Raw genomic sequence first — 13,421 nt, forward strand, 5'->3', positions numbered from 1 at the left:
GTAATAGTATATATATAAAACAAAAACAATTATTATATAACTTAAAATGATACCATATTACAGGTGAAACGTTTGTGATTTTCTACAACTTATACAGCCTATACAAATACAATGCTGTCTGAATAAAACCTAGTGATTTATCTCATTGAGGGATTTGGTCCTTCATTTTAAAAAGATAAAATTGTATGAGAAAAACAACATGAAATCTCTGAAGAAGGAAACATGATGAAGTCAGCCTCAGCTGATGGGAGGTAAAGAAATATCAATATGAAGCAAGTTTCAGAAGAAAGGTTTCAATCAATCCATCAAAAGTTAAAAATAAGCTGAAACAATTTAAGTAAAACAATACAAATAATGCCATTAAATTATTCTGGTAGTCTATGTGTAAATGTTTATATTAAAGAGGAAATTAATAGAATATTAATGGGAATATATATATAAAAAAACTAACTTGTCCTAATGCATGCAGAAATGCATTCTGTGTTTCCAATGTTTTTTTACGTGGAATTTATATTAAATTGTTTTTATATTAAAGCTTTAAAATATATATTTTTTAAAATATAAGTTACTATTACTATATATATCAAACCTTTGACTGTTTCTTCTCCCCAAATAAAAGCACTTAAAATCTATTAATTCTAAAATAATCTTGTACTTTTCACATCTCAGACACCAAGTGCTTTGCCTCATCAGTGCCTGAAGTATAGTTTACAGATGATCCTGACCACTAACCATACAGCCTGTTTTCCTTGCATTTTATGAGTGTGGTTAAAAACATCCTATGCCCACTGTTGAAATATTAATAAACTAGGATCTAGTAAAGGTGCAGTGACTGTCAAAGTGTCTTTTAAAAGGCAGACATTATACAATAAACACAGAAAATGTGGAACAGAGCTTGTAATCAAGACAAAGCGAAAGAGAGATGGAAAGAAACCAAGAGCTTCCCCGAGTCTGGAAGAGTAAAAACTCATTTTTCAAATAGTGCCAAAGACAAACGTGCAAATGTCAGTGATCAGATTTGGCCCCTTTGTAATACAAGGCCTGTTTTATTGCCCTCTGTAAGCCTGTACCAGAGCGTAGCTTGGCCAGTTTTCTAGGATTGCATTTCCAGCAGAATTTGGCATCTTCATCCGATTTAACAGAAGACTTCTCATTAAGAATAGAGATCTTTACCATACTGGGGAGTACCAACAGCAAAATAATATTTTCTTTCTGTGTGAGCATCTTTACTAAAGAGTGGAGAAGATGGAGCATATGTTTGCCTTCTTGGAACACAGTGTACACGTAGGACCGCCTTCTTATTGCAAAGAACAGTCCGCTTTCTTGATGTGAAAATCTTGGAATGGCAAACTGCTGAATTGACCAAGTCAGATGAAAAGGAACTTGTCTTTAAAAAATGGAACCCTAGCAACAAGACACAGCTGGAGGCAGAAACAAGTCACAGAGACGCCTAGGGCTGAAACAGAGCAGTACTCCGCATGTCCATCAGTCACAGTTGGTGTCACCTCAGTGATGAATGGCAGGTGTGGCAGCGCGGACCGCGATGTGCAGCGCTGACCGTGCCTGGCACTGCCGTCACCCTGTGTCACGCCATCACCATCTGAGCTCGTACAGCTGCCAGTTACCACTGTCCTAGACCCAAGCACAGTAACAAAAGAAAAGCTGGGGCCAAGTTCAAACACACGATTAATTACACAAACGCCGCAGAGGCCTCTCTCATAAAAGAGAGCTGAATAATTGTTCTTAATTTGTGAATGTTTTAATTACAGAGCTGAGATCCTGACAAATCTGATCAAAGTGCCATCTCTTGCATTCCGCCCTCTGAGCAGTACATTCTCTCTCTAGTCCTTTTCTTTTGTATTAATTTACATCTCAAGTAAAGCAGGGAGCTTCTGCCCACTGGGAACAGTATCCCTTTTGAGCACTGTGTCATCTTTCTAATAATGAGGCTTATAAGGCCACTTGTGCTGTTACAGTTGGATCTTTCCTGCGTCTGCTGATTAAAACTGGTTTTATGACCACATGGTAACACACATCTCCCGTGGGTCTGAAATGTGCCACCTCCACAGTCCGTGGACAACACAACCAGAAGCCCACTCCCAGTCTGTAGAATGATAGAACCGAAAACAATTGCATTACTTAATTTACTGTTTCAATGACGATATGGCTCATTGGCCCCTCGTTGTTTTGAAGATGGATTTAATTAACCTCCAATGAATCTTTGCCCAGAAGGCTGGCAACAGCGTTGCTGGAATTGTTGGTGTCAAAAATCCAAGCAAAGTGAGAGGTAATCAGTGATACCCTGATGGTTAAACAGATAGGTCCTAAAATTAATTAGCTTGACTAATGTACTGTATACATAATTACACAACAATGTTTTGATTTATATTGGTAGGACAAAATGCTAAGCAAGGTAAGGATAAAGAGGAAGACATTTTATTGCAGGACAATCATTTAACTACACTGCATTTTCAAATCAAGTTGGGATTCCTTCACAGTAAAATGTCTTGTTGTTGTGCATCACCTTGCATGCTGTAAAGCATCTTGCTGCTGAAAAATGAAATATTTATTACCCTCCTTGTCATTAAGGACCATTTATAACATTCATTTTGTGCGAAGCCCGTAAACAGTCACACCTTTAATTTCATGGTGCTCAAGTAAAGAAAGCAAGAGACAAAGGAAAGATTGATGCATACCCATAGGATTACTGACTGTCACAATCAAGACAGCCAACAGCATTTGTTAACATGGGAGTAAAATAAGATGCATCACCAAACATCACTGTTTAATGAAGCCCTAAAATGTTTTTTAAATTTTTTAAAAGGAGCTCTAATTACCAATGATAGCAAGTTCTAAAGCACACTAAAGCAAGACAAGTGATAACTGTGCATAATGAAATGTGCCTGATAGTAATGAAAAAACTCAAATTAAAACAGGCGCAAGTCAAGTCATGGGTAAAGTAGATCATGTCAGCAATTAACCCCACACATTGGCCTCTATCAATCCCTAAATTGCAAGATGCAGAAGAAGCACACAATTTTCCAGAAATATAATTTACATTCTATTAAGTTTTATTACAAAGATTTTAAATATACTTAGGTTTGAGCCTGAGTACTCTCACACTGTTTAAAACATAGCATACTGAAGCTAAAGGCAGTTAAAGCAGAATTGTTTAGGCGGAAAAAAGTGCTCCCTGCTTTTGATAGATATCAAGTGATCTAAAAAACGGGATTCTGCTTTAGCCAGGGCTGGATATAAACCACCTAAAGAGATGATGAGTGAGTGCTCTTAAATAACTGTTCAACCTTTTAATATTTATTATTCAACCCATATTTAAACTGTCAGGAACACATAAAAAGTTATTCACGCCACAATGGCAATAAGGCGAATGTGAAGGATATATAAATTCTCTAAGAACTAAGCAGGACATAGAATTAGAAACCACTGATAAGAATTAAAGCTCACCATTTGTATACAGTAATAATACATATTCATTCAAGTAGGACATGTACTGGCCAATCAGAATGTTTGTGCCTTTATGAATCTCCTGTTTCCGCGGGAAGAGGGGACCACCTCCGGTGAGATCAGTGACACCATTAGTATCCACGTGGCTGTGTCTTTTGTCCCCCTTTGAAAAGCCCCTTGAATAAGGGTCAAAAGAAGCCAATTCCTTATGTCTGCTAAAATTAATTGTACTCCCTTCTCTGGGGCTGGTTATAGCCTTTGGTTACTGACCTCCCTGTAGAAGTATGTGAAGAATCCCGCACCTGTCCAGCTCTGGACAATGCCAGGATGGGCTGCAGCACATTTAAAGAACATCGAAATGACAGTCTTCTCTGGGACTTTGTCGTATAGTGGTAACGGTCACAGATGCTTGGGAAAAGAGCAACTAGACAATATAGCAGTTGCTGTATTGCTGTAACAATTCTAAATGTATTGCTGTAAAAGTCCTGAATGCTTTAATTAGCTGTCTAGGGAGACAGTCAATTCTGCATAGCATTTGAAGAAAAGACTTTAGATAAGATCTACTTAAATCTTTGTCTCATTTCATTGAATGACTTTTTGAAAGTTTAAAAACTGTGACCTTGCAACTGCTTAGAAAGTTTTAGAATTTCTTTGTTAAAAAAAATGCTATGAAAATAGGTTGAACAATTAAGTATGCACATTTAAAATAACATCTCAAATCTGTTCATATCAAACAGAAAACATTATTTGATTCTGATATTAATATTAACTCATGGTTAGAAAAAACTTTCCTTACTTCCTTCCACAGAAATGAAAAGAACACGAAAACCATCAATTCCCACACCAGTGTACAGCAACATATTAAATATTCTTAATTAATACCCTTCAGAAAACTTGTGAAAAGTTTGTACAACCTTTAATCCTCCTGGCTAGGGAATTTCATGGACCATAGCCTGCACTTCCTGCTACAATTTCTGTAGCTCTGTTGGACTAAAGCCCCCTGTAGGGACGATCCTCCCTCATGCCAAGAAAATCAATCAGGAACATCTGCCTGAACAACTGGAGGGGAAAGGGCACCTCTGCATGTTAAAAGAACAAAATGGCAGCTAGAGTCAGACACCAAGATGTAGGTAGCCTTACACATTTATGGAAAAGGGGTCATGACCCTCTACATTTAAACACTTTTTTCTATGTGGAAAAAGACACTGATAACATCTTGCTCTGTTTACCTACCACAGTGCTGGGATAATGAGAAAAGAATGCTGAAGAGCACATCTCCTTTCTAAACTATAACACTGGGATTTTGACTTTTGAACTTGAGGGTCTTCAAATTAAAGCTCATTTAAGCATTTGTTGATAGATCTGAAACTGTCTTCCTAGTTACTTCCTAGTAACTGAAGAAAATCAATTACAGTTTAAACATGTATGACGTTGCTGAGGAGTGTTCATTTCCAGGCATTCCTTCAGAAGATCTAAGTGTAAAACGCACAAGGCGCAAATTAAGCTAAAACAGTCTGGACAGGCAGTGATGTTTATACTTTAAATATTGTACATCTGGTTAACATTATTTATTTAACAAAAATCTAAATCACGAGTACTCCCTTTTTTCTCTGTAAAATCTACACATAATTAACTGACACACAAATGCAATCTAATGAAAGCTGTCCCAACCACACAAAAGCTGTCCTAATAAGTCTTTGAAAATGGATCCTTAATACTCTTCAGTCCCATTGGTATAGAGACCTGCCCCATGCTGTGTGCTGGGGACTGTATCCTTTTCCAGCATCCTTTCTCTTATTCATCTATCTGATGCACGATCAGAAACAGCCAGTCCTCAAGAACCCAAGGAGAACCCTTTACAGTGAGCCTACAGCTTGATTGAAGATCTTTCACCATATTGTTTTTGAGCAGTTTTGTTCCAGTAATAAAAAAGTCATTCATTTAGGCTGTCACCCTAAATTTCTTTTTCAAAAGAACTTTAAGACCGAAAAGAATTCAAAAAACATCTCAAGAAGAAATTGATACTGTAGTAAAATTAAAACTCATTAAGTAGTAGTCCAATTATAAAGTCATTTTTTTGTCTGCACTGAATAGAAATAAAAATGTGCTTATTTTGCAGGTGTAAAACTAAAATGGCACATAACTGTTAAACCCTGAAAAATGTGCCATTTTACTCTGAAACACTCCATGCTGTAGGAGTATGTGATATATAATTCCATTTTTAAGTTCAGCTTATACCTATATGCTTATACGTTATATATTAGATATCTCATCTATATCTACTGTATCTACTGCTATGTAATAATGTATCTATAATCCAGTCCTGAGACACCTGTCCTATCAATACTGCAATGTCAAATTGGGTAGCCAATCTGTGTTTTCATTCCTTTAGATACATTCTTTATTACCTTTTAACAAAGGCAAAGCAGACAGCGCGAAATACCACTTTGCTTTTTTGTGTTTTAAAATTTAAAATGGCACCAGCTCCTGTTTATAACTTCATCCGAAGCCATTGAAAGCAAATAAGCATCTGCATTCTAGACAGAGGACCCATAACAATGCACTTAGAGGACAAACACAGCTGGGATGACCATGGTGAAGGGAATAATGACCTATAAATCTGCATGACCTGTGCAACTACAAAGGCAGGGCCAACTATAAGTATCATTACCACAGCCTGTGGCCGGTGTGGATAAACTGCTAAAGCTAACAAAGCCTCAGATGATTGCTTCCTTGTCCTTTAAAACTATTGAAGGAAAACTGAAGATGACCAAGTGACGAGAAAGGATGCTGCTCCAGGATTAGTGCATTGTGTGTCTCACCCGCATAAGCCACCTGCTGGCCTGATGGTCATGTACAGAGGCTAAACTTAAAAGAGGATAAATAGACATTAAACACCTTCAGATAGAAAAGAGCCATTTGAGAATATTCTGGTTAAACACAGCACTGACATAAGTTTTACATCAGACATAAAAAGAATTTCTTCTTTCCATCAAGAATAGTAAAAAACGAACTATTTCATAAATGTATCTGTGACAAGTACTGTTAATCGTTTCTCTGCGTGACTGCAGTGGGGTGGCATTTAAATTTAAAATTTAAAATGACTGTAATGTTTGATTACCCATCTTAACAAAAACCGAACTCAAAGCTAGAGAGAACTATTTACACGATACTGATGTATAGTGACATCAAATTCCAGTAAAACAAATGACGATAATCTAGACTCTTCAAAGTTTAACATTTAGTATGTATATTTTATAAAATAAGAAACAGAAAAGTGAATGAATTTAAATCAATTCTCTACCCATCTAAATTTCAAATTTACCCACCTCTACAACTAGCTTTGAATCCAGCCTGAAGTTAAAATCTCCAAAGATGAAGTGTGGCACCTTTTCATACCTCTGGTCTGTAATTCTGCAAAGAAAAAAGAGGCAGGTTAACTCTAGAAAAAAATCACATCACAAAGCATCTTTTATAATTAAATTAATAAACCTAAAGAGAAATAAAAAAGAAACGTTATCATTTGTCGTGGTAAAATGAATGCGCATTTTCTGTAGTGCACAGTGCCACCTGGTGGCAACTCTAAACCTAATTCAAAGTTTTGGTCATCTAGAAGCTTTCAATACTCACTCAGACTTCAATGCTAATTAAAAAATATTTTTATGAACCTCAGATAATAAGTTTGGGCAAATACAAAAACAAAAAGTCGTATTCTAGAATTTTAGAGGAAAATATTTCTATCAAAGTCTTGGTCAAAAAACAGTTATTGGCACTTCATGACAGCCTTTTGGAAGGGACACAAGACAAGACAGACCCATAGTGGTAAATAGAAATAATGGCAGAAAGAAAAAAGCTGTTTAAATCAGATGCTGTTGGTCTTATTGGTTATAAAGGAAATGTAGTTAGATGATGAGCAGTGGTCTTCATCAATATGTTAAAGCAAAAAGAAGGACATTCAGGATTTATAGAGCAAGGATTCCATTTTCATAAAGTTACTGTGGAGGCAAGGACACCAAAGACAACAGCAGCCAGCATTCATATATTTAAAATGCAACTAAGCAGCCTATAATTAACTTCTTTACCTAATCAGTTGCCTAAAGGGGCCCTTAAAAGTATAAAGATAAGAAATTAAATAAAAGGACTTGCTTAATTAATGATGGGGGATGCTTGCCTAGCTAATCAGCAGAATAAATCTAAGCAGACATTACCCTGATAACAATATATTTATGATGCTATAAAAGACACTGAGTGTTGGTCTCTTTCCTGCCCTTGGGTTATAAAACATTTGAGGCAAATCTTAGAGGAATTAGAAGCAGGTGTAACTAAATACTCAGTTTATATATGGATGTTTGTGCAATTAGTCACTTCTGCACAAAGTCATAGTATTTTTAACCCTCTCTGCAAATGATCTGAAACACATGCCCAATGCAAAAGAAACATTATTAGAAATGATTCATGGAGAGAGCAGTACAACCCAACACTGTTTCTTGTTTGCTTCTGCTGCTTTCTGCTCTCGTTTTCTGTGTATAAAACACATACTCATTGATTCATTTTACACAAATATTGGCCAACACCAGCAGAACTCTATATGCTGAAAAAAATCAATCTGTTAGAAAAGTAAACTTTTTTCTTCTGCCAAACCAATACCAACTGGTGAAAATTCCTGCAACTACTTTTCTTGCTCATAACACATGCACTGCCAAAGGTTCAACAAAATTACTGCTGCCTATTTCTCAAGCAGGTACAATAAATAAAATATAATTTAAAAAGTTTGGCACATACATGAAACCATGTATCCCCAAGAAAATGAACATTTTACTGCCTAGAATCAGCTTAACAGAAAACTGATCCTATGAAGAGCTTCAGCTAGCTTCATTCTATTCTGGCTGATAAAGTCAGGCTGAGCAAAAGAAAGGCAGCAAGCTAGTGTGGGCCTAGTGGTACCAATGAGGGGATCAGTTGACATGTGGCACACTGAAACAGCCAAAGATTTCCCAGCTCACATTGTAAAGAGATCTAACTGCTTTATTCCCTTAATAGCCATGTCTAATGTGATAGCCTCAGTGGTTTTGTCCAGAGTCAAGGTATCAGCTGCAGGTCAGAAGGTAACATTCTGTTTACACGATTATTTCCTAAAGCACTTATCTTGCCCTGCGGTGTGAAAGTTGACTTTGCTCCCCTTTGTGAGGCCTGAAGAATTGGTAAATTAGCCACACTGAGCTGGAACTCAATGGAGTGAGGTGGGAGGTCTGAGGAGCCCCCACAGAGGTGCCCAGCAGGACATCTTATTAGCCGCGTCATCACAGTTCATTCAGTCAAACTGTAACAGTGTCACCAACATTCCCACACAAAGACAAAGTTCTTTACACAGTCTATAAACATGCTTCCCCTGGCCAATTCATCGTGCCTTGACACTCCTGAAAAGGGTTTTTCAAAACACCAGCTCTCATTGAGAGGGAGCTTCACGTCAGGCTTCCTGGGAACAGACAAAGCAGGGGTCAGCGAATAATTTATAACACAGCAGAGACCTGCTCCCAGGTTCCCACTAAGCAGAGCCATAGTCCATTGGAAACAGAACTGCCTTAAAACCAGCTCTGGAGAATGGGATGTGTTTCTTGAGCTTTCTGTTCCTACAGTTCTTGAGTTCTAAGGCACAATATATTAATTCGCTTTTGCATTAGTTTCTGAAATGTACCGAAAAGGCACTTGCCTTAATCTTCCCTGTGGAATTTGATTTTCAGTGAAAGATGATAAACTTTAAATCAACTTGAAGTATCATTAATCTCTGTCTATAAGTATGCATGACAAATAGATATAATAGAAACAGATTACAACATCTTGTCAGATCGTGCCATCGTTCATGTTTTGCCCTGCACTTAATCTCATCATTAGTAGTAAAAGAAGAAGTAGTGCAACAACAATTATATTCTATATCATTCATTTGAAAGTCATATATATTTAGGATTTATAAATTACATAAATTATACATTGCTTAAATCAATTAATACCATCATATCAGATTCAAGATGTTTTTTTATTTCTAGGGTCTCCATGTTTTTAATACATTTTGAATGAACTCCATACTTCCCCCAGCATGCTATTTTCTTTCTGGTACAATTCAGAAGGAAAGTTTACAAAAATTGTAAGGCCCTGATCTTTAAATGTGACCTCATGGGGTTAGACAACAGGAGCTACACTTTCCATATGAAATGGTCGGGCACTGTGGCCTCCCAGTTCACCCCTGTTAGAATAGAGCCAGGAGGAGTCCAGCTCACTGGTAGAGAAGGTCACTGAAAGGTGACCGGACATAGACAGAGCTGACAAATTCAACTTCAGCCAGGAATCAAAACACTTTAAATATTAAGGCAAAAAATTCTAATTTTCATATTCTAACCTTTTATAACGGAAAATCTGAACATAACGTGAGGTCTACCAAATCATAAATCATTATTTGTTTGACCCATCTGATATCCAATGTAAATATGATAAAAAATTATAATATTATTTGATAACAGTGAAAATACTTAATATCTCACATTTCAGTCGTAATGTGTTTATCGGTCACTAGATGTTTCATCTGTCCCATTAATTCCATTACTCTTGTCTTCAATAATAGCTTCTTCTGGTAACTCTCAAGTGACATTTTCATATCCTATATTTACAGAACATTATTCCAGCAATACTGACCCCACCACACACACTACCATCACTACCACATGGCTAGCAGCACCATTTATTTTATGTGCTATGGATTTGCGAACCTCATTACAACCAAACCTAATTTATTGCACTAATAAAAAGAAAAGATGCTCAATTCTTAAAACTAACACCCTGTCATTTACATCAGCTTCAGCAAATTAGGAAGGAGAGTACTCATTTTATAACCTCCAGCTGAATTGCCCATTACACTGTAATACGTTTAGTGGATGCTTCCTAAATTGGAAGACGTCCATTTTAATGTTAATTTATTTTTATTTCCTTGTAAACTAATAAGTACCAGGCTTCAACATTTATAGATTTTTATGTTTAGATCAGAAGGGTGACAGAATAACAGGTCAGTAGTAAAGCGGTTCACTTTAAAACCAGTAATGCATAAGACTGTCTGTATTTAATATGAAAATTGTAAGGCCTGAGATGTATAATGTCTCCTCAAATAAGAAAAAGGAAAAAGAGAATAAGTGTATATATATAGAAAGTGCTCTAGTGATTTCTTTACTACTAACCAGCTAACACTTTAATAACATCAGTTAATTATGTTTTGGACAATATATACATACAGAAGCATATTTATAATCATTTAAAAGATTATTTGTCTTAGGCATCAGGGCAGTCTGTGGCACTACAGAAATAAGTGAAAAGAGCACAACAATCATTCATGTATTCCAAGTCATGAATTCCTTTAATTATAAAACGTTCTTTTTACACAAAAGCCACGAGTGAAAAATCAAATAAAGATGTAAAAGGTGATATATACTAATTGATAAAATTATCATAGCAAAAATCTACCTACGTGCCATTTTAGACAAGTGTTCAATGGATTAATGACACTACATTTCAACAGCATTTAATTAATGAAAAAAAAACAATTCTGATAAAGCTTTAAGGAACATTTAAGTTAGAATGCTGGACACCAAAGAATTCCTGAGCTCGAATGCAACAAACAACCAGTGTATATGCAGTGTACTTTAGACAAAAGTCAATTTCTTGTGATGAATGAAATGGCACAACTTCCTTTACCCTAAAACACAAACATGCAAGGCATTTGATGTTTCTGATGCCAGCTTCGCATTAACTCAGTATATAAAATCATATAGTTTCACCCTCAAAGTGAAAAGCCAGTTCAGAAGTCACCCCTATATAACAATAATTCCCAGTTTCAAGCCTTAAAAGTGCCTCAAAGATAGCATTAGATAACATTAATAACTAAACAAATATAAAGATTCAAAATTATATTTCCAACTAGCCTCGACTATGTATTTTTCATGAGGATGACACATTTACAAAACTTCTGCAAGCCAGTGATCCAAATTAGTATCATCTCCTGATCACCTGAAATGTCATCAACGTGTATAAACCTTCACTAAAGATAAGCACTCAAAGAAATGTCATATGAATGAACGATAAGATTAACTAATAGATTCATCCGGCTTCATCGAAAAGCACCTCACATTACAGAGGCCTCCTTACAGCTGAACATGTCTATTGCCTGGAAACTGAGCAGCCTTTCTTCCTTCATTCAGCTGCTTATTCTGGGAAAAGGCTAAAGAGAAACATTTAGATTGGAGGGGTCTTTGAAAAGGGGTGACAGTTGACTGATGACCATCCATAAAATGACAAAGAATTGCTGTGTGGAGCCTGTGCATCACATCGACTCTCCCTGGGAAACTAATTGCTCTGAATTGTTAATGGTAACATTATTTTTCTGGCAATCATTTCTTTTGAATGCCCAAAATGAGCATGAAACAACTCTTTTGACTGAACATAAAAGTTAAATGTCCGAATGTTGATCAAATTAACTTCAGCTATGTGACAATGGACTATATTTGTGAGACAATAATGAGATCGACAAAGGGTTGCTTTATACCAAGATTTCACAGTTGTAATGTAAAAATGTTTCTGTTAAACTAGATCAGCAACTTTCAAAAGGGAAACAGAAACAAATACAAACAAAAGGAACAAAAGAACACTTTATTTTTAAAAATTATTTTAATAAAACACAGTCTCTTCACTGTGGTAAATACTTTAAGGGAGCTTTAGAGCTTGTACACAAAGAAATATTGCTTGAATTATTCCATAACATCTTGGGCCAATCATCCAAATGTAAGTAAACAAATTCGAAGCATTTTAGTGAATATATGCAAGATTGTTTTTAGGTAATTTTAACAAAATAAATCTACATGCCAAAATGACAGTGTTTAAACCTTAACAATTATAATGATAATAACAGTCCAAAAAGAGGTACATTTACCGACATTTCAATAATATAAAATAATGGCTCAATTATAATTCATAAGCTTGTGTTACTTACAGAGATTCCAAATATGAATTCTAAAGAACATACAAAATAATCCCAAAACAATACAAATTTTATTTCTTCATTTAGATCAAAATCTTTGCTTGCCATCAAAAAAGTGCATTTCAACATTCAAACAAAGACACAAAATAAGTAATGCTTCACTTGGTTCAGTGAAAAAACAGACACAAAAAGAAGAAAAAATGTTTTGATGCAATTCAATGAAAGTTTAGCTCACTAAACTGTGTTCCTTCTCAGTATTGTTCCCTGGTCTTGAAACGCTTTGGTGATAAACACTGTTCAGCAGTTTAAAGGCCTGGGAGGAAAAGACTTATCAGATCTGTTTTCAATGGCCCTAAATCTGCCTTATTAGCTCAATGCAGATAAGAGAAATTCAAAGAACCAGCATGAAACCTCTCTTGCCTGTGATTATCCAACACCAAATAGCTACAGTAGCTCAGCTGGAAATGTAGATCTACACCCCTTTTAAAGAGAGATTAGGGGCGAGAGAGAGAGCAGGGGGGAAGGGAAGTTTTTTACACTATAGATATTCTCACTTTCGCCTCTTCCTACTTTTTGGAAGGAGTGAGGATAGACAATGGGAAAAGATGGTTCCCAAAACCCTCCTGAATGGGGACACTGTTGGTGGTAGCGCTCATTCAAAGTGAGTTTCAGTGTATTGTCCTCCCCGATCAGCGGATCAGAATAGTGTTTGCTGGTGGCTGCCAAAAGGTTAGCAGCTCTGATGAAAGGACTTGCCCATTATTCACTGCTCCTACAGAACTCTGCTATTGTGTGGCTCGGCCCACTGTTTCACGATGGAGGTCCGGATCTGCGGCTGGCTGCTCTCTCAAAACAAGCGATTCATGCGAAATGCAGCCTCACAGTGGAGCCATGGTGTAAAATTCCAAGATTTGCTTTCCAAAGACAAGCAGATATTGAC

The 13,421-nt window shown here is 36.4% G+C and overlaps 1 protein-coding gene across 1 annotated transcript in view; it reads right to left on the reverse strand.

Moving 5' to 3' along the window:
- inpp5a (inositol polyphosphate-5-phosphatase A) overlaps positions 1 to 13,421 on the reverse strand; it is a 145,455-nt gene that overhangs the window by 27,066 nt on the left and 104,968 nt on the right. The window contains exon 9 of the mRNA XM_088916039.1: positions 6,795 to 6,879. Within this exon, the coding sequence (XP_088772165.1) occupies positions 6,795 to 6,879 (85 nt within the window). The remainder of the gene's footprint in view (positions 1 to 6,794; positions 6,880 to 13,421) is intronic.

Source organism: Atractosteus spatula, chromosome 5 (assembly GCF_055471065.1).
Source record: "Atractosteus spatula isolate fAtrSpa1 chromosome 5, fAtrSpa1.hap1, whole genome shotgun sequence".
Classification (NCBI taxonomy): domain Eukaryota; kingdom Metazoa; phylum Chordata; class Actinopteri; order Semionotiformes; family Lepisosteidae; genus Atractosteus; species Atractosteus spatula.